Source organism: Mus caroli, chromosome 4 (assembly GCF_900094665.2).
Source record: "Mus caroli chromosome 4, CAROLI_EIJ_v1.1, whole genome shotgun sequence".
Lineage (NCBI taxonomy): Eukaryota > Metazoa > Chordata > Mammalia > Rodentia > Muridae > Mus > Mus caroli.
Window position 1 is genome coordinate 23,415,351 of NC_034573.1, and position 26,351 is coordinate 23,441,701.

The 26,351-nt window shown below is 36.3% G+C and overlaps 1 protein-coding gene and 1 long non-coding RNA gene across 7 annotated transcripts in view; both read left to right on the plus strand.

Annotated features, from left to right (window-relative positions):
• Positions 1–1,527, plus strand: part of LOC110292093 — a 48,111-nt gene extending 46,584 nt beyond the window's left edge. The window contains exon 3 of the long non-coding RNA XR_002377646.1: positions 1,412–1,527. This is a non-coding gene — a long non-coding RNA (uncharacterized LOC110292093). The remainder of the gene's footprint in view (positions 1–1,411) is intronic.
• A 2,209-nt stretch (positions 1,528–3,736) lies between these two features.
• Epha7 (EPH receptor A7) overlaps positions 3,737–26,351 on the plus strand; it is a 152,366-nt gene continuing 129,751 nt past the window's right edge. For 3 of the 6 annotated variants that reach the window (XM_021161335.2, XM_021161337.1, XM_021161341.1), the window contains exons 1-3: positions 3,737–4,086; positions 8,000–8,064; positions 11,576–12,245. In XM_021161335.2, the coding sequence (XP_021016994.1) occupies positions 3,990–4,086; positions 8,000–8,064; positions 11,576–12,245 (832 nt within the window). In that variant the 5' untranslated portion in view covers positions 3,737–3,989. The remainder of the gene's footprint in view (positions 4,087–7,999; positions 8,065–11,575; positions 12,246–26,351) is intronic. The other 3 variants (XM_021161338.2, XM_021161340.2, XM_029476246.1) reach the window with 1 other exon arrangement.

Consider the following 26,351-nt stretch of genomic DNA (forward strand, 5'->3'; position numbering starts at 1 on the left):
GTTGCAGTTGAAAATTGTGATTGTAATCGCTTGAGTTTTGCTACTTATCTCATACCCACCCAAGTGAATACCGTGTCATAGAGATACAAAGTATACTCTTGACTTTTTGCTAGCTAAGCCTGATGCTGAGAGTGCAGGTGAAACTTATTTTTGTGTGTTTTGTATTTTCATTAGACTGCATGTAAATGTTTTGTATACGCTACATAAATCATGCTAATGTAAATATATAAATGATTTTCTTAGGCAGTGGAAAAACCTTTACATTGTGATTGTAATTGGAAATGTAGTTTTCAGTATCTGTTAACCAAGATACAATGTTTCTTTTTCTTTATCAATTCTTCTACAGGGTAGGCTTTTCAGTTCATTTAAGTAGTCGCTCTTCTGTGATGAGCTTGCATTTGGACAGTAAATGCAAAAGAAATGGTTCCAGAGGCAGCTCGGTGACTCACTGTTGTGTGGCCAGTATTTAGCTTGTTGGCTTTGGCTGGTAACATTCCAGAGGGCCAGGTGTTCCCACACATCTACAGATGCAGTTACTAGATATGCAGAGATAAACCCATTGAGCCACTTTTGCTATTAGAAAATGCATAAACCCTACCCACTGAAAGTACTATAATATATTATAGTACTTAAGAAGAGAAATTCTAAGTATTTCTCATCTTAAAACCCTAAGCTATTTTAGAGGCATAGATATTAAGGTAAATATCAGTATTGTGGAAAGTTAAAAGAAAATAACAGTTGTCTCTCTCACCTAGAATACATGGCTTAAATATTCATTAATTTTTATGTATGTATGATTACGTGTAGACTATTCAGTAAATTATTAGAGAAATGATGCAAACTGAATAACATTTCACAGTGTTTTTGTATTTGAAGACAGGCATTTTTAAAAATCTTTCTACTTTATTGTACATGTTTTAAAAAGTGGATTCTCAAAAATAAGGTTTTATTATTCATTCCTGTGTATTTAGAACTTGAGATAGACTATTTTAGTAACAATTCAAAATGAGTAAATAAAGACAATGAGTAAAAATTTTTTTTTTAATTTCTGGGTTTTTTTGTCAAACATGTTAGTTTTATAAATCACTTGTTGTTGCTCAAAAAAAGAACATGTTTTTAATTCACTTTGTATATGTACAGCATTCATTCTTAAAATTGGTCAAGAAATAGTTTGTATAAAACATAGGTATCCAACTAAACATCCATTTTTAAAAGATGTGAGAAAATGTATTATGTCATTTTAAAACATGGAACCTTTTGTTACTGTTTAATTTCCATAGCGCTACATAGAAATAGAATTATATGTGCTCTACTATTTATAAAGTATACTTTAGTATAAAGTGTTAAGACACGCTATTAAACAGTATACACTGAACATTCTCTTCTTAATTGTCATGCATTTTCATTTCAGTATCCTGTCTTCTTTATCAACACATCTACATAGCACAGAAGAAAGAAAGTTGCTGATCCTAGACATGAACATCATGTATTGCTCAGAAGGGAGAATGTCAGCAGCCCAGCACAAGAGCAGCTAATCTGGAACTTACATCTTAAATAAATAAATAAATAAATAAAAAGGGTGTGGCTCTAATTGTGCCTGGGTCTGATGGGAGAAGTAGCACACACTAGCAAGAGTCTCCACACCACTTCCACTCCTCAGGGGAAACAGTACATTCTCTGAAACTTCCTGGTTAAATGGGGAAAGTATTTGTATTCCCATCACCGAGTGAGAGTCCTTCAGTAGGTGAAAGGGGTATTTTAAACCGTCGAAGCTATCTTAGTGGCAATCTAGGATGTTGAGACCTCAAAGAAAACGTCGAAATCTTGGAAAATTTATTTTGACGATTAGAAATTGTTTAATACATATGATCTTGTGATTTTGTGAGTTTTTAAAGCTTAATGAGTGATTTATATTTTTAATTCTGACTTTGAGCTTCCAACTTTTACCCTGATTGCATCTGTTTGGGTTAATAAGGCTTCATGTTCTCTGTAACCAGTGTGCTTTGCCTATATTGTTTTGTCTCCTTCCAAGATTAATCTATTAAGCCTTTTCCATTTCTTATGCATCTTTAAAGGGCACTTAAGATGCTTTTAAGCATAATTTCTAAAATATTCAATAGACCTAATGGCTAGCAATACGTAAAATTTAATACATAAACTACAGAAGCAACGTGATTGGAAAAGAAGGAAATGTCCATTTCTTTCTTTGGTATAATTATATTAGGCAAGTTAAACAACAGAGGAAAACCATAGAAAGAAGAGAAAAGTATCTGCGGGCTGTTATCTCTTTTTATCTACACTATCCCTACTGTACATATCAGAGAGAACCCAGCACACATTTCCGGAGGTCAACCAGGAAGTCCGAGGTTGAAGTGTTTGTCCATCAGAAATAAAGGCTGATCATCAATGAGTGTTTTTTTTTCTTTTCTTTTCTTAAAAAATATAGAACAATAAAAGGAAAATTCATCTTAAAATATGATGTACTTATCTACTCAATGTGACCCTTGACATAGATGATTTGGCCATTACATTTTTAAGATTTTCATTTTACAATGTCAACCACCTCTTGCTTGCAAAGGGTGAAAAACTGCCTAATGGAAAACAGATTTCTCCACACACTTTTTCTTGTAGCTCGGATTGGGTGAATTCAAGTGGAAATGTTGGTTACATTTTTAGTGTTAGCTTTTTTTAGAAAGATAATTACAGAATAATTGTGGACTAACTACAGAAAATAGTAAATGTTTGCCCAAGTAGAAGGAATGGCTATGTGAATTTAGTACCTGGCGGCTTTCTTTAGAACTGAATGTTATTTACACAGCGAAATGGGAGACAATTCAAGTAGAGCAACCTATGAAAGACCCCAGAAAATGAGAAGCATATAAGTAAAAACGACAAGAAACGTTTTCTAAGGTCCTATTTTGCCTAAGAAGCTGAAGATAGAACCAGAGAAGAGGCGAGCATAAAACAAAAGACTTCCTTTCTCCAGCCCCACTTTCCCTGTTTCTTTTGTCATAGGTTGTTGCGAACTGAACTCAGGCAATCATTGTTTTTTTTTGGGGGGGGGTAACTTTTGATTAATTTTATTCTTCCAGAGATAGGGGAGTAGTAGCTAAACATGCCTCTCGAGTTACAGAACAGATGTTCAAACTTTTCAAAACAAAAGAAAGGAAAAGAAAAGAAAGAAAGAAAGAAAGAAAGAAAGAAAGAAAGAAAGAAAAAAAAAAAGGCAGAAAACCAAAGTTATCCGACCTGCTGAGGCGGCTAACAAAAAAGTAAAAGGCTTTCTAAAAGCATAGCTCAGTTTCACTGTCCCGGTTGGGGTCGGTGATTGGTAGTTGAGGGAAGGCTTGCTTCGCCTATGCTGTCTAGAAGACGTTGAGCAGCATTGCTATATACAGGAGTGTAAGTCGGGAGAGTTATTCTCGGGTTTATGCAGCTCAGTGAAGCTGCAGTAGCTAAAAGCCAAGTGCTCCCGACTGCACGCCGCTGGCCTAACGCGGCTCGTCCCCGCTTTCCGGGCAACCGATCTAGGAGGGAATCCTGGACTCGCAACCCGACTCCGCTCGGCGTTGATTGGCTCCTGCTTAGGACCCCGCCTCCAAGGTAGAGGCGGCCACTTCGTAGGGACCCGCCCCCCGGCCCTGGGAATCGCCGCCTGGCAGGCGGGCTGCGTCTGCCACTCAGTCGGAGTGGCGGAGGCTCTGGGTTCGTAGCCCCGCCTCCTCCCCCCCTAATTGATATTATTGGAGTGTGGAGCAAGCGGCCGGTCTGCAGTCGGAGACTTGCAGGCAGCAAACACGGTGCGAACGAACCGGAGGGGGGAGAGAGAAATCAAACAGCTAAGCGTGGAGCAGCCGGCCTGGGACCCAGAAGGGGATCGATGCGAGGAGCGCAATAATAACAACAATAATAACCCACTTCGGAGCAAACAGCATCTAAAGAGCTGCGACCCAACTGCAGCCTAAAAAAATCAAACCTGCTCATGCACCATGGTTGTTCAAACTCGGTACCCTTCGTGGATTATTTTGTGTTACATCTGGCTGCTTGGCTTTGCACACACGGGGGAGGCGCAGGCTGCGAAGGAAGGTAAGGCCAGAGGAAAGCAAAGTTTGTTCTGACTTATTTATTTCGCTGTCTACCTGCACGAGCCGACGGGTCCGCGGCGCTGGCCGCCGCGCCTCCGGCGCCGGGCGACCCTCCCTCGACCCCCCGCCCCCTCCCCGCTCTCAGTTCCAATCGACCAGAGGCGACCGGCCGGGACTAGTCGGGGCCCGGGAGCTCCAAGGGGTGGCCGGGGACGGGCGCGCGCTCTGCAGCCGGGCAGCTCGGGGGGCCGTGGTGGCGAGGCTGAAGGGCGAGCGAGCTCCTTTGCATCCAGCATCTCGGGTTTTCAGCTCCAACCGCCGCGTCTGGTCCTTCTTTTGCGGTCGGCCTGCCGTGGACGCCACAGTGAGAGTTGGTTCGAAACCTGGGGAGTGGAGCTCCGCGTCGCCCCCCAACCTCCCCGGAGGAGCCGGGACTTCCGTGGCTGCGAGCGCTCGGGCTCCCGCCGACTCGCTCACTGCGGCGGTGGCAGCGGCGCGGGCCTGCGGTGGGCGCTCGGCTGCCGCTCGAAACAATGCGGCCGCGAGGGGAGGCAGCGCGCGGGGCCCGGGCTCGACCCGCCGCGGGGAGGACTGGCCGCAGCCGGCAGTTTGCACTGAGAGGCCACCGAGTGAGAAGTCTCCAGTCACTTGGCCCAGGTCCGGTACTCCGGGAGTCCAAGTAGCCAGTCCTGGCCTCTGGGGATGAGTTCTGGTACGCGAGGGGAGGCTTCTTTTGACCACAGGATACGCCTGTACGTGGGTATTTTTCCCTGCGTCTCCTTTGAACCATTGGCAAAAGGTAAAATACCTTTTGGTGCCTGTAGTTGGAGCTGGGGAAAAATAAATCCTGTCAAAGGAAGTGTCTTGCTGCTAAGCAGTGTCACAATACCGGTACCTCATCTGACAAGCTTGCGTTTCTAAGGTTGATTTCTTGGATACTTTAGAAGCCTGTTCGGGGGGTATGGAGGGCGAGAGATCTGTTAGATTTAGGTCATAGCAGTACTAAAGGGAGGGGGCATACTGGTCCTCAATTTTTTATTCCCAAAACTTAAGATTTCACGCGGCTTCTCTTTATTCTCATCGTCCACCCTTCTTCGTTAACTCAACATCCCCAACCCGGTGCAGTACCCTACTTTGGAACAGCCTGACCTTCTGGCCCCACTTTGCACATCTGCAGTCTGTGTTGACGCTGAATCTATTCAGAGAAAAACGTGCCTCTGAGCTGATGGTTATGTCTGCAGGTGGACCAGCATCTGCTACACACACACACACACACACACACACACACACACATCAAACATACATTTCAAGCTTCTTGACTTTGGTGACCAGAAGCAGACACCCTGCCACCTTGTCCCGATTCCTCCGGAATAGCGGGATCTGAGGAAAAGTTTGCCCCGCACGGCGAAGCGGCGCGCGCGAGCTCTGGCAGACTCCAGCAGGAGTTTGAGCTATAAATAACTGCATCACTAGGGGGAGAGGTGCCTGCAGCCAGCAGGCCTCTCTTGCTCTCCTCCTCCGCTGCTACGTGGAGAGGGTTCTGATTCTCGGAGCCTGAGTTCTTTAGATGCAGACGAGATGTTTAAGAGGCAGGTGGTGGAGAACGCGCCCGACTTCTCGGTGGCGACGCTCCCGGCGCTCGGGCGCGCAATCAGGCGGTGGCGTTCCCTGAGCGCTGCTACCCGGAGGTGGCCCGGGGCATCACGGCACCCAAGGAGCTTGGCCAGCAGCGCCGCGAGCAGGTGCGCGGCGTCTAGGGCAGCTGGGGTGGCGACCGACCTCCCGGGTCCCCTTTCCCGGTTCCCTAGCGCGGCAGGAGTGGCCCGGGAACGCTGAGGCTAATTGCGGCTGCTGCTCTCCATCCCGACAGTACAACCGCCGCCGCGCCCTCAGAGGAGGCGCTTCCCGAAAGCCCGTCTGTTCCTCGCGACTCCAGCCCAGGCTGGGCGCCACCCGCTCCCTGGAGTCCCAGGTCTGGAAGTGTAATGGACGCTAGGTTGGCGGGCGCAGCCGTCTGGCTGCCCCGCCCCGCCCCGCCCCGCCCTGATGCTCGGGCAGCGCTGGAGCCTCCAGGCTCACCGCAGAGCCGCGGCTCTGGACCCCCGGTAGCGGCCAGCTGCTCTGTGCCTTCTCCGGGACGCTCGGTGAGGCAGACTCGGTGCGGAAGTCCAGAGGGAAGACGCTCACGGGGCGATTGCATTCAGCACTCCAGAGCTTCCGAAAGCCTCACCAGCTCGTTGGCCACCTTCTACTTCCTCTTGATTTGCCGGTTTCTCTGCTAACTTGCGGGCCAGCAGGTAGCTGAGGGGAAAGGCATAGCAGGAGAGGATAATCTCAGGGTTCATTTCATTCTTAAAACTAACTCCAAAAGGTCACGTAGGTTTAAAAAACCACTGGTTGTTGTCAACATAAAAGCTCCCCATTCCCCACAATAAATTCCAAAAGAGAGTTCTGTGACTTGAATTTGTTTCCTTAGGCTTCATCCCTTCTCAAGGTAAAACTATCCTTTCACAATTGCTCTTCTTCTAAATATACAAATCCAACGACTTACTGGTGTTCCAAGTTAGAACACAAATTGAAAATTTATAAGTGACTTGTATTTTTAATTGAAAGGGAGTCGATCCCTCTCCCCAATCCCCAACCCCCCACCCCCGACAATCTTAAATGTACTACACTAAAACCAGCCTCATGTTTTTGTATCTATATGTTTCCATTTACTGAGGATAACTGACTTGGAGAAGGAACTGAGCGCATAATCTACTCTTCTTTTGTCTCTCAACACCCGTCTTCTTTACCTTTCAAAGCATAAACCTTTTAAAATTGGAGTCTGCATATGTTTCAATATTAAGAAGTTTATCTGAGTACATATTTTCAAGTCAAAATTTGAACAATTTCCTGGAGGTGACATTAAGCATATGTAAAGAATATTCACGATGATTTCTGGACCAATAGATCATTTGTGAAAATACTGAGAGTCAGGTATATTGTTTTAAAACACCAAAGCTATGTAGCTCTAAAATCAATTCGGTCAGTAAGTATTTTATAAGAATAATTAACTTAGAGTAACATCATGACCAACTGAAAGCATATTGTGTTATAATAGGTAACATTCTAATGAATTATTCCATTAATACAAATAATACTTTAATCACAATTTTCATAAATATTAATTATGTTTTTGGTAGTCTGAAGATGGAATACAACTGCTAGTAAAAGTCAGCTTGGAGCTTAAGCCATTTAGAGAATAGCTAGTATGTTTAAATGTATCCAATTTAAAATTTTATATATATATATATATATATATATATATATTTGAAAGCTGATGCTTAACTTGTTTAAAAGCACAACTTGTAGATAACAGAGACTTGTTTCTTATGGTAACATTGTTTAACATAGATTTAACATTTCTATATTCATATTGATAGAAGGCAAGGTGCTATGAGGGTTTTCCCCTTTAAACATTAAACCCCAGTTGTCAAGAGACGATAGGAAATATTGCTGGTAGAATATTGAAAAGTGGAGCCAGGCTGAATAGTAGTGTGGGGATGATGTCTTAGTAGGTTTGTGTCTTTAAATGTAGTGAACTCCCTGACTTCCAAAGATCTTGTATGTTATTACTGCACAACCATTGTACCTGAGTTTAGCTTTCTAAACTCATTTTTATGTTAGTTTCACTGAAAATTTATTTTTATACTTTAATTGAAGGTATAAACAAGTGCATGTATATTTTAATATGTTTCCCCTGTAGAAAGTTTTCTATGCTTGTGTTTTGTGGCTCTTCACTGCTTGATGCATTTATATAAATGTCTTAAGTCATCAAGTAGCAATTTCATATAAAAAATAGATTTATCCTAAAATGTTTAGAGATGTGTTTAATTTTTTGTAACATTGAAAATAAAACTTTTCTTTTTCAGTACTATTACTGGACTCGAAAGCACAACAAACAGAATTGGAATGGATTTCCTCTCCACCCAGTGGGGTAGGTACATACCTCATACAGTATGATCGTATCTGTTCAGAGTAAGACAGGAAAGCTTCCCTCTGAGGGAACTATTCATGTCCATAAATTAAAAATACTTAAAACTTAATATTATTGTTTAATGTTGTGTTTTCTCATGAGATATTAGATTCTCAAAGTATAGAAAGTATACTTTGAACTTTGAGAAAGGAGAAAATAAAATAAATCAAGCCCAGAGTCTTTGAGTTCTTTTTGTGAGTCGTATCAATCATGCCTGTTTGTTCAGGTTATAAATACTTACTAATTACAGGGAACATTCTTTTCGCTAACTCACTTAAGCCTCTACAGTTGCCTTATGCTTCTGGGTAATGATCACCAGGTAGAACCTCTGTAATTCTTTAAAACAGTATGAAACTTGTTTTCATCTTCTAAAAATAGTTTTAACATTGTCCACAGTAGACTCCAGAAGGTAACAAAAACTGTAAAAGAATATTGAGACATAAGATTTGCCATAAAATGTTAGCTTCTTAAAATTTGTGTTGTTATCTTACTATCTGCTGTTATTAATCAAAAATGATGGCTGAAATACATCCATATTACAGCAAAATTCAGCTGAAATGAATGGGACTTAACATTAAATAAGTCCGTCTAAATCTAAGAAGAATCTTAATTTTTTAAAACAATTTTTAATATATTCAGATAGATATATTTCTTAAGTTTAGTTCAACATCATCTTTATGAGTAGTTTCTGATGATGAGCTAGAACAAATTCTTCAATTCTGAAGAAGCCAGTAGACTGTGAGAAAGAACCTTCCTTGTTACCTAAGTTTATCTTTAACACATGTGGAAATCTGGGGTTAAAGGTGCAGTAAATATCGATGAAGAAAAAAACACTTTCAACTGATTTTACCATAAGAACGAAAGTACAAAAACAAAATTATAGAATCAGTATAGCATTAGCTGAAAAGTCACTGAGAGAACTTCCCATTTAATAGAATGAGAAATTTTAAGCATGCTGAAAATATTCAGAGTTTCTGTTACATTGAAGTCTGAGAGATTTTCTCTGGGATTATATAGTAATTATCTGTGCTGGTCATCAGAAATTGTGGTGAAGTGACAGATAATTTACCAATGTAATCTAAAAGTCTAATGAACTAAAAGACCTCTAAGTCTACTGAGGTACTTCCTTGGATGTATAATTTTTCCACTAGAAAATATACATTGTAGAAAGACGTTCATGGTTAAAAATAAATAAATACCTTTCTTGCCAATGACAGATGCAGCCCATTTTCTACAATCCATCAATTAAAGTAAATAGATTCAGAAGATGGTTTTATCTCTGAGAAGAAGTAAACTGATAAATGATTGCAGTACTTCATCCATGTAACCCACAACATGATAAATTATGACTGTCAGTGTTATCTTGGGCTCAAATGAGCAGTTTATCAGTCCAGAGAATCTTGAGTTAAACTTTAACTGTGTGTGTGTGTGTGTGTGTGTGTGTGTGTGTGTGTGTAAGAATCAATAATATGTGCAAGAAAATATGATCCCAAGGATTTTCATTATATGACAGATTTGTTCACATGTTCTTACATAAAGCAATATTGTTGCTGAACAATGAGAAAATATTTTTATAATTTTATAAAAATATCATATAATATTTATAAAAAGCATTGTAAATTGAGACACCCATTCCAATTTATGTCATTTATGAAATACTTTCACTCTCAAAAACTGTGTAATGAAACAATGACCTAAATATTAAATAGTGAGACTTTACTTTCCTGGCTTTCTTGAAAATACACTATTTCATGGGCAACAGCATTGATTTCTCATACCTGTAATGATACAGTTATATAGTTATTAAATGAGTGAATACTTGAGATTAGCCCTTCGACTAATCAGCCTTGATTTCTGTAAGCTGAAGCACGGTCCTAAGAGCACATTTAACGTTGGTGCTTTGGCTTTTTGGTAGATATCATAACTGTTTTCTCCCTCTTTTAATAACTTCAATCGGCTTAGGAGACAAAAATATATCAGTGGAGGATTTGAGATATTTTTCTTAGTTACCTACAAATAGACTGTAAGTAGATAATTCAAGAAATAAATGGAAAATGTGCACAGTGTGATGTAGTGAAAAAAATGTGTGTCAAGAAGCATAGTATGAGAATCAGTTCTTGGCTGTTTGAGGGCCTTTGAAAAACATTAAGCTGTTAAAATAAAATGTAGTAACTACTACATAACTATTTCCTCCTTGAGACATTTCTGAGTTTAGTTGTCTTCAATTCATCATTTTTTGTTAATTTTATAAAAATGATTTTAGAAAAACACAGTCAGTTGATGAAGTAGATTTAAATTAATTGATACTCTGATGATCAGGTTTTACAAGTGAAAATCATTACCAAATGTGTGTGTGTGTGTGTGTTTTCTTTTTCATCTAAATTCTTTGAGTTAATAGTTTAGATATCAGATGCCGAGAGACTTTAGACTTAAAAATACTCAATATTTTGTTTGTAGTATTTCTAACTGGGGAAAGGAGTATAAGTATATAACAGTTTCATTATGAGAACATCATACTATGAGTTGGAAAACTTTGCAGAAACAGTAAGCGAGGATGTGACTAGCTATTGATGTGAATAGCTACTGATGTGAACAGGTATGACTGAAGAAGCCTTTAAAACTCTTAGACATATGGACCTTGTTTGCTGTGAGCAGTAAGTAATATACATGATTCGGTCATCTTTGAATTTGTTGCTGAACTATCTGTCCCCCTGTTTTTGTGAATGAGTATAAATCAATTCACTTGTAGAATATAATGCATCACAAGATAAATGGGCATTTTAAAACCATTCATGCATAGCTTGCTAATTTGCCATGTGTCTTTGGCTGTCCGCTGAAAACAATTTGCTTAGAAGAGTAGCTTTTACTTTCAGAACTACTTGATAATTATATAGGGTTTTATGTACAATTTTAAAATGATGCTGGGCAAAAATATGTACCTCTGTAAAAGATTTCAATGCTTCTTACAGCTCGTTTTCAAAAATTCGCAAAATATTCCACACTATGATTTTGACACATTGTTCCATGTTTTTACATTCCAGTATTTTTGGAATTGTGCTCTAAATGCCAGCATCTTTGAATTTAAGGATACTACAGACACTTAACATGTCGATTGAGTTATCAGTAGTTGTCCTCCACATCTGTGTGCTGTGAGGGGTGATTTTAATAATCATTAGCCTTAGCATGTTGTAGATTCACCTGAGACTACAGACTTCAACATGAAAAGAGATATTAGTGCTCTCGTAGCGGATATAAAACAGAATGGAATGCTCTTTGTATGTTGAAAGAATCAAGCAGCACAATGATGCTCACTAAGATACTGGAGGGTATGAACTCGACCATCTCTGACTTCCAGGAGTCCATACTTGTGGCTCAGTGGTTATTCATCTTATTTGGAAAATGCAGTGTAATTTTTTTTCTTTTGCTGAAAGACTGATGAACCCCCTTCCCCTCTTTTTCAAAAACTTTACAGTGGGAAGAAATTAGTGGTTTGGATGAGAACTACACTCCGATAAGAACATACCAGGTGTGCCAGGTCATGGAGCCCAACCAGAACAACTGGCTGCGGACTAACTGGATTTCTAAAGGCAACGCACAAAGGATTTTTGTAGAATTGAAATTCACCTTGAGGGATTGTAATAGTCTTCCCGGAGTCCTGGGAACTTGCAAGGAAACCTTTAATTTGTACTATTATGAAACAGACTACGACACCGGCAGGAATATACGAGAAAACCTTTATGTTAAAATAGACACCATTGCTGCAGATGAAAGTTTCACACAAGGTGACCTTGGTGAAAGAAAGATGAAGCTGAACACTGAGGTGAGAGAGATTGGACCTTTGTCCAAAAAGGGATTCTATCTTGCCTTTCAGGATGTAGGGGCTTGCATAGCATTGGTTTCTGTCAAAGTATACTACAAGAAGTGCTGGTCCATTATTGAGAACTTAGCTGTCTTTCCAGATACAGTGACTGGCTCAGAATTTTCCTCCTTAGTTGAGGTTCGTGGGACATGTGTCAGCAGTGCCGAGGAAGAGGCAGAAAATTCACCCAGGATGCATTGCAGTGCAGAAGGAGAGTGGTTAGTACCCATTGGAAAATGTATCTGCAAAGCAGGCTATCAGCAGAAAGGGGACACTTGTGAACGTAAGTAATGTTTGCTATTAAAATTCTTTGAATCTGTAGTTATTAGATATTTTATAAAGTGGTGACAATTCAAATTCACAGTGACTATTAAACATAATGACTACCTATAGTTGTATCTTCATTGATGGTATGCGATAGATATTGGAGATCATACTAATTGTTAGTAAAATTTTATTTGTACCATTTAGCACATTTACTAACATGGATGGAAGCAGTTTCATACTGCACTGTGAGGTTTACAAGAGGTAATCTGACAGGAAGGACTGAGGGAATGTCAGGAGGAATTCTATGAGATATGATTCCTCCTGGTTCTTAACACTGATCCTCTGAGCCTTTGATGATCATAAAAATAGAAGAAACAAGAGCTTAACAAGATGAGCTCTGTTCTCAAAGTATTAACAAATATGGCACATATATTTAGAATTGTCACTTATAAATAAGGGGGTTTTAATGTGACAGCACTGCAGCTACTTACTTTTGCCGATGATATCATTCTTTTCTGATGTGAAGAATAAAAATGGGTGCTCTTGATATGTCATACTAGAGTGTATCATATTGTTGTAGAAGGTGTCTAAAGTACAGTTTAAACTATCACAATAAAGCCACTGAGTTACTCATATTTGTTTTTTGAACAATATTTTATTTTAAAACAATTTTCTTTTATTTATCATTATGTGATTAACTACAGGCCAATATTTTTTATTTAAAAATAAAATCATGTGTACCACTGTTTCCAATGTAGGTTCTAATATATATAGATATATACATATAGTTACAGTTACAATTGTATGACTTACGTTGCTATTAACTTACAAAGCGTAATATACTCTGCAAAATGGCTTTTATGTATACCTTGAACTGCTCGAGTGGCAACATCCTTTAACTATTTTCAATGAGTGGTTAGCTTAAAGATGACTATACCTAATAATTGTTATAGCTAAGTACATTGTCCATTGGCTACTCTGGGTACTCATCCTGGTGTTTTCTTTCTATTAGCTTGCTTGATGAAGGGTGACCTTGTCCTATCTCTTTTAGACAATGCAAAGGGGAACCTCTGCAAAGCAAATAGATACCTTGCTGTTATGTTAATACTACTGTGTTAGTGTAATATTCAAACTTGACATTTTCTAACTCTTGAGCATATGTTTTTTAGCAACATTATTGTAGTTTCTGTCACAAAGGACAATCCTAACAAAATTATTATTCATTGTTGAACTTAAATGTTTCTCACATAGTAGCAAGCTCTTCCCCCCCAAACTTATATGACTTTTAAAAGAATAAATAATAATTTAAAAATATTTAGATTTCACAAACCAAGAGTTGTGGTGTACGCCTTTAATCCCCAATCTCTGAAGGCAGAGTCAGGCGTATGCCCAACTTCAAGGACAGTTTGGTCTCCATAGTATGTTCCAGGCCAGTCAGAGCTACATGGTGAAACTCTGTCTTAAAATAGACAGAAGAAACAAAACAAAATTTCTGATTCTGAAAATTTGTTTAAGTGCATATGATTCTTTGGCTTTTTTTTTTTAAATGGGCATTCTAAGTTGAAATCTGCTATAATAAGAAATTACATACTAAATTTCTAAGAAAAAAAGAATACATATACAATTAAAATTATCAGTATTAAATATAATCTGAAATAATAATTTAGTTGTGTTGGGGTAAATTTAATATCGCATCAAAACTATACAGGATTAATCACAGTGTATCCAAGCACTCTGTGACAAACCTGAGGCTGGCTTAGGGTACATCAGGACACCGGACTGTACAAGGAGATCTGCTGTTTTGTTTAGTTGTTTGGTTTTGTTTTTTAAAGCAAAAGAGACACTTTACATATTTATTGAATATCCCTCCTTTTGACATAAACATAAAAGCTGAGCTCTTAAGTTTTTCACCCTTTATGAGGAGCTGAATATGCAGTGGATTAGGAGGACTGATATAAAGTACTTCCCCTCCAGCACTCAGTTATTATCTATGGGGTAGATAACAATGTCAAGTGAACTCGGAACAAACAAGTGAAGCCTCTGCTGGCTTAGGTCTATTAGCAAACACAACATTCTCTTATGTCCCTATAATCCAGACCCCTCTTTCATTTCTCACGAGAGTACTCAATTAGAAAATCTTAAGAATTCCATAGCTGAGAACCACAAAAGTGACACAAAGACTTACCATCGTTCTTTGGCAGAAGAATGTGTGTCTTACTGTATAAACACAATCACTTCTGTAATGAACTAAACAGATGAAAGATGAAGTTTTTATCTAGTAGACACGTTAACAACAGTTACTGGAAAAGTAATGTTACAATGCCAGTTGTAACAATTATTTAGAGATTTTTGACAGCAACAATCCAGACTTTTCTTTAAAGCACAAGCTAATGCTAATATTTTAATTAATGTGAAAGAAAAATTTATATTTTGCACAATTATAAATGTGGAAAAAAACAAATCAGAAATACATATGTAAAACTTCACTATTAAATTTATCTGATGGAAGACTAGGAAATAATATTAAAGGTTCCATTTTTTGAAGAATTAGGTTTTTTAATGAAAATTATAATGTTTTGTTTTATTTTATTTTATTTTATTTAGTAGGAAGTGTTTGAGATGTAAATATATTAATAGAAAACTTAATACAAATATCTTTAACCATAGTTTAAAGATATATTTGCCATGAAGAAATGGCCCGAATTTGTTTCAACTGAGCAAAACCATTTTGTTAAACATTGTCTGATTACAAATAATTATCTTGGCTTTAAGGAGTTAATACTATATTTGGTGACCAAAATTACTGTCACCTGTGAACTACATCTTGGTGCCTAAACCTCAAGGAATACTTCTTCATATTCCTCTACATGAAACTTTGCAGTGTAATAGATGGAATTAGGTATTGAGAGGAGTCATTCAGCTTTTACAGGCATAAAGAAATAAGATACCTCTATATGCCTCATGTTTGTCGTATTGTAAGTCAGTGATATTAACGGTGACAGAAATGTTCTTGGGTTTTCTGCATTGGTGATACAAAAGGAAGGAATCCTGCCATTTGTGGAAACACTCTGCTCCTTGGCAAGGTTCCAGGGCATGGCTGTGCGGGTGCTTGCCTCTGGATTTGATCCAGGCCTGCCTTTATAATATTCCTCCTGTTCCCTCTCAATGATCCTGTTAAGAGTTGGAAAACAAATCCTGTCCCGTATTGAGGAACACTGATGTATTGAGAGGGGATGCTGGTGTGTCCCTAGCCAAATGTGACTGATTAGGCACTTAAAGCCTAGTTTATCTGGGGGCTGTCTAGCGGGTCATTCGGATGCTTGTTACAGGATAACGCGAAAGGTCAATAACTGCAAAAACTGATCACAGTTTTTTACTTGATGTCAGTTTATTTTGTGAACTTGAAAAAGGTAAATCTGTTCCTAAAGCCACATGGTCCTTAAATCTCTGAATTCATGAAGAATTTCTATTCAATAATTAAGTATTATAGTTCTTAAAAGCAGACACTTACAGTTACTGTAAAATACATAATTTTAATTTGTAAGATTTTTTTTCTCGCCAAATTTTCTTTTTGAAAATTTCTCTTTAAACTGAAACTTGAATGAAAACTGACCAATATATTTTTCTAAGTAAGGAGGATAGCCATTTAAAAAAATACATTTTAAATTATATTTTATAATGTGGGAAGGTTAGTCAGTATATTTGTGAAGTATATTTATTGTTAAAATATTTTTGCGTGATTTTCACTGTGCAAATCTGTAGCTGAGATTTCTCTTAGATTGCTGTAGGCAATTTTCAGTAGATGTTAAGCAATAACATTTTTCAATTCCTCATTTAATCACTGTAACTTCACTAATAAGCTGAATCTCAGAGATTCTAAGTTGGTGAACTTAGATGAGAATATTGAATCTTTATTTCACTTTTGTCTTTCTTCAACTATGTCACATGCTTCCAAGAAATCTGTTCTGGACTTCAGTGTGTAGATTTTACATACTTCAGAAAGAATCATGTTTTAGTTTATGGAGAATGTCTACATAATTATCTGGCTCAGATGTCCTGTCTTCTTTGCTTTCAAAATGTTCTTTCTGACTTAAACATAGAATTTATATCATAAAAATTATAGAAAATGATAATATTATAGAGATTTGAATTTTTTGTGTGTGTTATTTTGCTAAATTACATTTTTATAAAGAAAAATTTAGGAATTTCTTTGTGATTATTTGAAAAATAAATTTAAAATGTATAGACATAGTTTTCCTTATAAAGGGTTTTCTTGAGGCAGAGACAGGCAGATTTCTGAGTTCGAGGCCAGCCTGGTCTACAAAATGAGTTCCAGGACAGCCAGAGCTATACAGAGAAACCTTGTCTCGAAAAACCAAAAAAACAAAAACAAAAACAAAACAAAACCAAAAAAAAAAAAAAACAACCAACCAACCAACCAAAAAAAGAACCCTCCCCCCCCAAAAAAAACGGGTTTTCTTCAGTTGTATCTTATTTTCATTTGATATATTAATGGAACTATCATTTTGCTGATATATATGATTTATAAACTTGTAACATACACCATTGTAGAACTTTAAACATTCACTTGAATTAAAAATATTAACAATATTTAAAATTATTTCTTGCTTACACTTCTGAAGCCTATGCCTATGCTTTAACTTTACAGACATAAATAGTGCCATCAATTTCCATGATAGCCAATAAGTCTTTGAAATATACTGTATTGCTAAATGAATATTAAAAGAAATGTAATCTATATTACAAGTTAAATTCCTCTAGCAGAAATTATGGAATCCTCATTTTCTGGATCCACACCTTACCAGGTGCATAAAGTAGGACATTCTAAACTTTAATTTTTTTAAGTTTAAATTGGGGCTAATAAAAATAGTACTTCCCTCATAGGGGTATGGTAGGAATTGAATGGAATAATAAATGTTAAACCCTAGAAATAGTATCTGGGACATAAGAAATAATCAATGAATGTGTAGTGTTATCATTATTATGCAGTATTATATATCCTAGATAAAGAAATATTATGGCAATAAATGATTGAACATATATTGTTCAGGCTGCAGCCAGCGTATTGTCTTTTTTAATATAGCATTCTAATTCCGATAGCACACCAAAGGGCATTTAAATAAAATATCATTTACTCATTCATTTTCATTTCAAACAATGTTTGTATCTGAAATATTAGAAATGTCTTAAATATCCAAAGTTAAGGCTTAACAGCACTACTGAACTTAGTTATTAGAATATTGGTGTTTCTATACAGGAATTATGAATTAACTTTTGAACACTTTTGCAGGAAAACTCAAGTAAAAATATATATAACATATTTAGGGAAAAATAGCTAGAATTATAATCCTAACTATGGTTCTAATATAGTGTACTGATTTGAGGTGATATCTTGTTCTCTCTGCCTTAAAAATATGGAGAACATTAACTTTATTATAATTAGTACAATTAATTATACTATAACTAATCATGATTATTAATTATAGGTAATCATATAATTCACACAAGATTAAGTAGAAGTGTGTCTTCAGAGTATATAGTCCTAAAATGGCACTAGCTTCTGCATAAGCAATACAATATTCAAATGGAGTGTGATTTGGGTTTTTTGACCAAACAGCTCATAGATTATATTTGCTTAAGTTCTAGTTACTAATAGATAGCCAGCAACTGCCAGGTAGTATTTTGGTAACTAGCAATGTCACCGAATCATTCAGCCCCTATTAACTAATGTAAAGAACAAAGCCATTACCATTGAAGTAATAACAATTGGCTTCAATATCAATGTTTTATCTCATACATTTGTATCGTGTGCATGTAAATTTTATTATTTTTTATTTTGTGCACCTCTGTGTGTATGTTCCTGTCTGCACCACAGTTCATGTTGGATCAGAGGACAACTTACAGACCTCTCTTTCTACCATATAGGTTAAGGAGTTGAACTTAAGCTATTAGACTCGATAGCAAGTATCCTTACCTGCTGACCACATTTTTTTTTTTTTTTTTAATATAAAGAAACAGGACGGTGATGAGGCTGGGACAAGTACCCACTATCACAGAGAGTGGAAGGCTGCTCTTTAATCAGGTTGCTCTGTCTTCTGGATTCCCAGAGTACCTGAGTAATTATGGAGGACCACATCAGTTCTATCAGTTGTGAAAATCATGTTAATTGAATTTCATAATATCTGGAGAGGTGATATAAACCTCAACTTTTCCCCCCCTATTTTGACTATTTCAATGTAGTTGTTTCTGTTTTCCTAAGCACACTATACATTCCATTTCCTTCACCTCTCTCTCTTTTCTCCCAGTTTTTCAAGTGGCAGCAGAGTGTGGCGCACTGATTCACAGTACTCCTTCATTGTTTGGAAGCTTCATGCTCATTGCCTACAGAAATCCCCTATTTTTAAGCCTGCCACTTAAATCCTTCATCTTAACCATGGCCATTTTTGTTTGTTTGTTTGTTTATTTGTTTCTAACATCAATACACATTTATCACTGTTGAAGTCTTGCTGCCATTTTCCTGATACTCGCCTCTTGCAGCCCTAAAAAAATGGTTCTTTTTTTCATGTCCTATGATTTAATAGTTGACATGAAAATAAAGCTAGCTCTCATCACTACCTCTGAAACCTTACTGTTAGCTTTTGAAGTCCTGCTCCTCCCTGAAAAAAAGCATTTGGGGCTCCTTCTGTGACCTCCTGTATGACTTCTGACAGGAGTTTATACCCTACTAATTACAGCACCCTGCTTTTACATGTGGGTTGCCCATTTTCTCATGGCAGGGACATGCTTAGAAAACAGAGGGAACCTGCTCTGTACTGAGGAAGTTGTTCTTAGAGAACAGCTGTTTGTTTATTCTTTTCCACTTTCACATTCCTTGTCAGTCTTTTTGTGTCTCTCTCCTCAGTTTTCTCATTTCTTTCTTCTGATGAAATAGAGGCCTGACCTCCTCTTCTCTCTTGTCAACCTCTTGAGAAGGAAGGAGCTCTAAGAGCCTGAAGGACATTTTCTAAACTAAGGTCTGAACTGTGTTTTTAGTTACTATGCATAGAGAAATGGTATGAAAGTACATCACTTTGCTTGCAATTTATATCTTTAAAATATTCATTTTAGTAGAAAGCAAACAAAAGAACTTAGAAATCTAGAATGGATTCTCTGACCCTTATAAATAGAAAGATATCTATAGTCCATATTATATCAAAACATTTTTCATTTTATATTTTATATCTCTATTACCTCATACTTTTTACATCTTCAAATTCTTAACATTAAGAAACCTTTACTTTTTAATACATTTTTCAATAAACATTTCACAGATATGGAATAAATATCTATAAGGTATTTAGCTTCCTTTTGTAAAATCAGTTGTTATCTGTGCTTTCCAGAGAAACTTGATCAAGCTGTTTTATGCACTGATAAATATTATAATACTTAAAATTTGACTCATGTCACAACTTAAAATTAGAACATCTGTAGCTGATATTTAAGATTATACTAGTTTTTATTATCTTTGGCCATCTCCATATGTATGCATTGTACATTGAAATGTTAATTGTTCAATACATATAATAGCAAGTGAAAGGGGCTGCAATGAAAGGCAGAGACAGGAGCGTGAGGTTGATACCTCTGCTTCAGGTTCAGATGAGTTGTGCACTTAGCATATAATATTCAAACACTTTTTGATTAACTTAGTTTTAGTAAATTTGAGGTGCCTTTTTATATATCTAGTAGAAGTTGAAATTGGCTTGAATTTCTGGCATGCAGTCCTGATATAAATCAGTGATCTGTTTAGGTTGGCTTCTCCATACAACTCTTAGCTTTTTTCTCTAAGATAATTACAACCTATAAAATAATTTCTTGCTGATGAGTTCTGTGTGATAACTATTCTATGACAATAATACTTTATGAGAAATTTCACACAGCTATATAATGTATAGTGTTCTTTCTGATTATAATCAATGAATAAGAGAGGACAATTTCAGAAAAAAAAAACTATTTAAAATAGCACATCAACTTCATGGTATCTTACACATTTAGGGTTGTACATGTATCCTAGAGAATTTCTGTAAGTTAATACAGTAAAGGCGAATGTTATTACACATACAGAATTTAAAAAATAAGAGTTGTTTTCATTTAAATCTCTCTCTCTCTCTCTCTCTTGCTCTCTCTTGCTCTGTGTGTGTGTGTGTGTGTGTGTGTGTGTGTGTGTGCGCGCGCGTGCGTGCATGTGTGCGTGTGTGTACATGCAAGCAGTTGCTGGCCTGGTCTACAGATTTTAGATCAGTATAAGTTGGAGATATATGTAGTTCGGAACTTCTTGACATGAGTGTCAGGAACTGAACTCGGGTCTTCTGGAAGAAGATCCAGGGCTCTTAACTTCTGAGATGTTTCTTCAGTCCATGCATATAGATTTTTTAAAAATTTAGTAATAAAATAGTTTGACCTTGAGTTTAGTTAAAATTAATGACCTATGGACTTTTTGTGTTTTATGTAAAATACAAACTATTAAAACTTATTAAATGTGCATAGACATGCTGTAGACTAAATCTAAAATTTCAGCATTTTGTAGGATTCAAAATTTTGTTTGTGCATTTAAATGATTTACTGTTGATATTATGTACCAGCACTGATATCATAAAAATTGTAGCAGCTATGAAAGGACCCAGAGTCTGCTGTATTCTACTTAATGTATCATCTAATTAGAACTTTTTGCCCTTATCTCTAGGGGTGTGTCCCTCACTCCTGAACTGCTATAGTAGAACCATAAACAATAGATTAAGAGTTTATTATTTGTTTTGCTTTTATAGAAAATCTAAATCTGGAGAAGAGAATCTGTGATTACTTAATAAAGTACAAGAATTGATTAGATACAATATTTAGCTATATACTTCCATTTATTATTGAAGTTGGATAACAAAAATCTGTTACTATAACTTTACTTCATAAGATCATTCTTTGTAACAAGAGCATAGGAAAGAATTTAGTTTAGAAGTGGCTATGTGTAGAAGGGCATAATGTCTCTGAAAGAATTTATTCTTGTCAGTTATGGGACAAAAATAAATGTTTGTTATGAAAAAATAGATGAAATATTAGGCAAGCTCAGTAAATTTCCAGTGCTATAAGTGTTCTGTGTTTATTTGTATAGTAGTTTACTGTTATTAACTGAACCACTTCCCATGTAGACAATTACACCTAATGATGTTAATGACATTAATTTACACTAATAGCTGGGTTAAACAAATAAACCGAATGGATTCTTTAAATATTTCTTTGTATCTCCTACTTTTAACAAGATGGAATAACTAACGTTTCATAGCTTGTCTAAGTTTGATGCCATTTTGCTAAGGTTGTCTGCCTCTTGGAAAAGAAATATGAGGGAGGATATATATATATATATATATATATATATATATATATATATACACATACCCTTTACTCACCGGAATAAAATACACTTTAGCCTAAGGTTTTTAATGGCGATTTTGTACTCCAATGCATAGCGTTTTCAAGACAATTAGGCTGATAAATTCTTGGGGTGCAAACGTGTCCTGAAGATCATGAACTATGAATTAGGGAAAGGCCATAATGAATGGGACAAGTAAGTTCCTCATTCATGACGTTCGCATTTTCTCGAGGAGTATGATGAGGATTTCAAAGGTAAAGTGACAGCTTACTGGTGAGGGCTTTATTTTTTTCTGTTTAAACTTATCTCCATATTGCACAGTCCATAAATGTGTACTTTCATAAATTCACACATGCATGTGCATACACACATACACACACACACACACACACACTCATACCACAAATAAATACACAGCCATATGTATGTGTATGTGTGTGTGTGTGTGTATCACTTATATCACACCAAAGAATAAAATAAAAGCATAATTCTTCATAATGGAACAACAACAAAAAAATCTAAATTTTTTTTCTTGGCTCATTTTTAGTTGTCTAAATTGTTATGCACTAATTCCTTAATTTGTAAGTGCCAAATAGATTTATCTATGTTTCCTCTGTAAAAATCACAGTTACAGATCACAAAGAAATTGAAACACAACAAAACAAACAAAAAAATCCTGTAAGATATGTTTAAGGTATTGCATGTTTTAAAAACAAAACAAAATAAAACTACTTCAGTAATATAAACTGCCAAGCTCTAAGTTTATAAAATAAATGCTTTCTTCATTTCTTTTAAAGCATTTCATTATGGCTTTCTAGAATATATGTAACAGATCAGAACTGCTTAGGTATTTGGATGAAAAAGAATATGAATTTTATGCTTATGCGTTCTACAGTTTTCCTTAGTGTTTTGATTACAAGAAGGCCAACATTAGCAATTAGCACATCTTGATTATTTTGACTCTTTGGTGTAAAAGCTCTTTGAAGTAAATCAGTGGGTCTCTCTTATAATGACAGTCACCTGGGCTTTGGGCAGGGAGTGGATGCTCTGATATTTATCCCAAGATTCCCCTCTCCATGCGCTGCCTCTGCAAAGTCTTCAGATTTGACCTGTCAGCACTTCCAGGGCAGAGAGGCAATTTGACATTTGAAAAATCTCTTTCTCAAAACTATTAGAATCTATTTCTCAGAACTGACCAAGTAGATAGGTGGGATTCTAGTTTGTAAACAAAAGGTAACCAACGTGCATACACAGCCCAGCCCTCCCCTAATGTTCTACTTAGTTATAGTTAATTAAATACACTAGTATGCCTAACATTAATTTTGCGTAAAGTTAAGTCCAGGAGCTCTGCATTTTTCTGGTTTCTGATTTTACATGCAGTGCTTTCCCCGGACAAGATGACAGAACCATCCCCTGTTCACTCTGTGTGGTACATCTCTGCATATGCTTTATCATCATTATCAGTATACCCCAATCTTCAAGAAAAAGTAAATGTTTATTGATATCCTGCCTCCCTCTGATTTTTCTTTCTTTTGTTCGTGCATGCTCCTTTACAATGTTTTAGACTTTATTGGTTGCTTTTCATTTTCTTACTATGATTTAAAACTTCTAAAAATACACTTAATCATCCTAAGTATGTATCCATATCTAATCATAATTATATAGAGAAGGATAGTTTTTTATTTTTGTGGGACAGGGTCTCACTATAGAGCCGAGCTTGACCTGGAGCTACAAGACTTCCTTGATTCAAACCTGAGATTCTCCTGCCTTATCCTACCAAGTACTTAGAATATAGCTGTACATCACCAGATCTGGCCTCTCTTATCTATTAAACAAGTGAGAATAATAAAAAGCACACTTTTCTTTCTCATTATGTCCTCATTTATTAGAATATAATATATACACAGAGAATTGTAATATCATATAGTTTGTAAATAAAGGGAAGAATTTTAGGTTTTGCTTCACTTGTATGCCAATATTTTGCTTATTATAACCCAGTTCTGGACATACTAGTATTTAAATGAAAGAACTGTACTCTATTAGCTCACATTGCTTATGAAATTTACAGTTTTGATCTACTGGTGATATGTTTCTCAGGATGTTTTTTATGTTTTCTCAAGAGTGCTAGAGGCTGAACTCAGAGGTTTGTATGTGCTAGACACGTGTACCTCTGCGGAGATAGATAATCACCGATCTTTATTTTGAGATGGAGTCTTTTCATGCCAGTGAGGCTGACTTCAAAATAGCAGTGAATCTGTTCCCTGAATGCTGGGATTACAGGCTTGTACTGTCATGCAAGGCACTGTGCCTTTCTGCTGTGAAATTTAGCTCGCTTCCTTTGGGTCTTTTATAAAATTCATGGACTCTTTAAATCATTGACACTACTCTTTACATACAAAGCCTTGTGATATTAAACTTAGGAAAACAATTTAATAAAGGAAAATAAAAATTACCCATTAAGTCAGCACAAGGTAAACTTTCTATCTCTCATCTAACCTGTTTTATAATGATAAGACACTCACGGAGCTGTGCTCTGCACTGTAGGTTTTGTCCCTGATGTAACAGTAGGGGCGTTCGACTGTCCCCTGTAAGCTCAGAATCGACATCTTAGGATGAGTACCCCATCAAGATGTGCAGATGAGTCCCTGATAAGCAGCACTCTGAGCCTTATGTCTTCAAAAGCTGTAACGTCAAACCACCATGTGTTTAAATTTGAGAAAGAGAAATTGATGCTAACAATAAAGAAGAAGGCAGTGAGGAATTGAGAGGGTTTTTCCTTCTGCAATATTAATAATAATGATAATAAAAAATAATGAGTACACAAAAGGGGTAAAGTTGGAACACTGACACGATTTCTTTGGATCTTTCATTTTAAGGTGTTCCTCTCATCATACACACTTGCACAGACAGCAAGCAGTGTTATTTCTATAATAGAGCATAAATATTCAAGAGATATAAAAATAGGTTTTTTTTTTAATTTTGTATAAGCTGGGACTCCATCACTTGTTGAAAATGAAATAGTGTAAACCAGCATCCATATTACGTGTGATTTTTCTCTTTTGTAGCCATTTTATATTTTCTTCTGTTCCTTGTTTTAATTTCATCCTCATTCTTCTCTTCTTCCTCTTCTTTAACTTATCATTTATTTCCAAATGTATAACAAAAATATCAGGTCAGCTTTCGGACATAGGCAATCTGCACAGAGCAAAATGTATAAATCCACGGAACACCTTTATTTATTATTCATTAATGTCAGTTAATAACTGACTGTCACTTGCCAGTCAACGTGGGATCGGATAGATGGCTGCCATTGACTGATGGGGGTATTCATGAGAATATGTACTGGCAGAGTTTGTAGGTCACTTAGAAAACAGTTAAGCATCCTGGTTCAGATTTGGAGATGAGGATTTCATCATCTCACTGACTTTTCTTTAAATATCATCAGTTAAATTGATATTAAATTATCAATATCACACTGGATTCACAAGATTAATTTTAGATTTCTAGCACAACTTATAAATTAGAGAAATGACTGTGTAATGTTCTAAGGGACACAGGTCCCGGGTGTGTGACCTGCATTTCAAGGGAGAACTTTACTTTGTTCACTCTATGTCAGAGAATTGGATACTCAGAATAAGATTTTATAGTTGTTTTTACATAAAACTATTACAGGACTTTTGAGGGAATACATAGTTGAAAAATAACAATAGAAAGTCTGTATATACTCTGTGGCATAGAAAGGAATTCTACTCATGCATTGCTCTTGAATAATGGCCAGTGTTCTTTTGAGTGGACAACCTCATTCAAATGAGCGCACTTATTATAATTTAGTTTGTAGCTAGACTTGATATAGACTAAAGTCTCTGTAATAATTTTAATTGATAACTTTGAATAATAGTTTTTGATAACTTCTCTGAAAATAACTGATTTTAGAATCTTTTAATCTAGGTTTAGTATCTTTAATTCAAGTAAGGGAAACTGGCTTTTAGTATTTTGGGGTTTTTTTGCAACCTAATAAAAGGGTTGGTATGGCTTTCAATTAGTAGCATTCGTTTCAGCATTTTTAGCAAAATTTCCAATTTCATTATTCCATTCCATTTTATACTGAGTATCAGTAAATTTATATATGACTAGTTACTAATTAACAAAATGTAACATTCTGGAACATTGTATTTACAACTACATGTATTATTTAAACTAGTAATTTCTTCAAATTGAGTTACATGGAAATCTATGAGTTGAAAATTCTTTATTATTTTTATTGCTGAAATTTTGAGTACTTGGTTTAAAGCTATGCAATTTTCTTTATATTATTCAAATTTCAGTAACAAATCTTAACCTACTAAAATTGTTCGTGGCTGGATCTCATGTACCAAGCCATTTATGGGCCTGTTAGGCTATCTTCACTAGGAAGTAAATATTTTTTATTTTGTTTGCTAAATTTGCCTTTTTTTCAGTCTGGAATGGCTTATTAAATGAGAGATTACAGAAAATAAAGTCTAGAAATTTTGTAGAATTTTTCAATATGTGCATTTTAAATTGGAGATGTTAAATACTACTTCTATGAAATGACTCCGAAGCGTTTTCTCCATATATCTGATGTTTCTTTATAAAAGTTCTCATATTAGGTACCCACCAAGTGACACTGAATTTGAATAGTCATTTAGAAATATGCTCTGAGATCATACAAGGGTTACTTTCTGC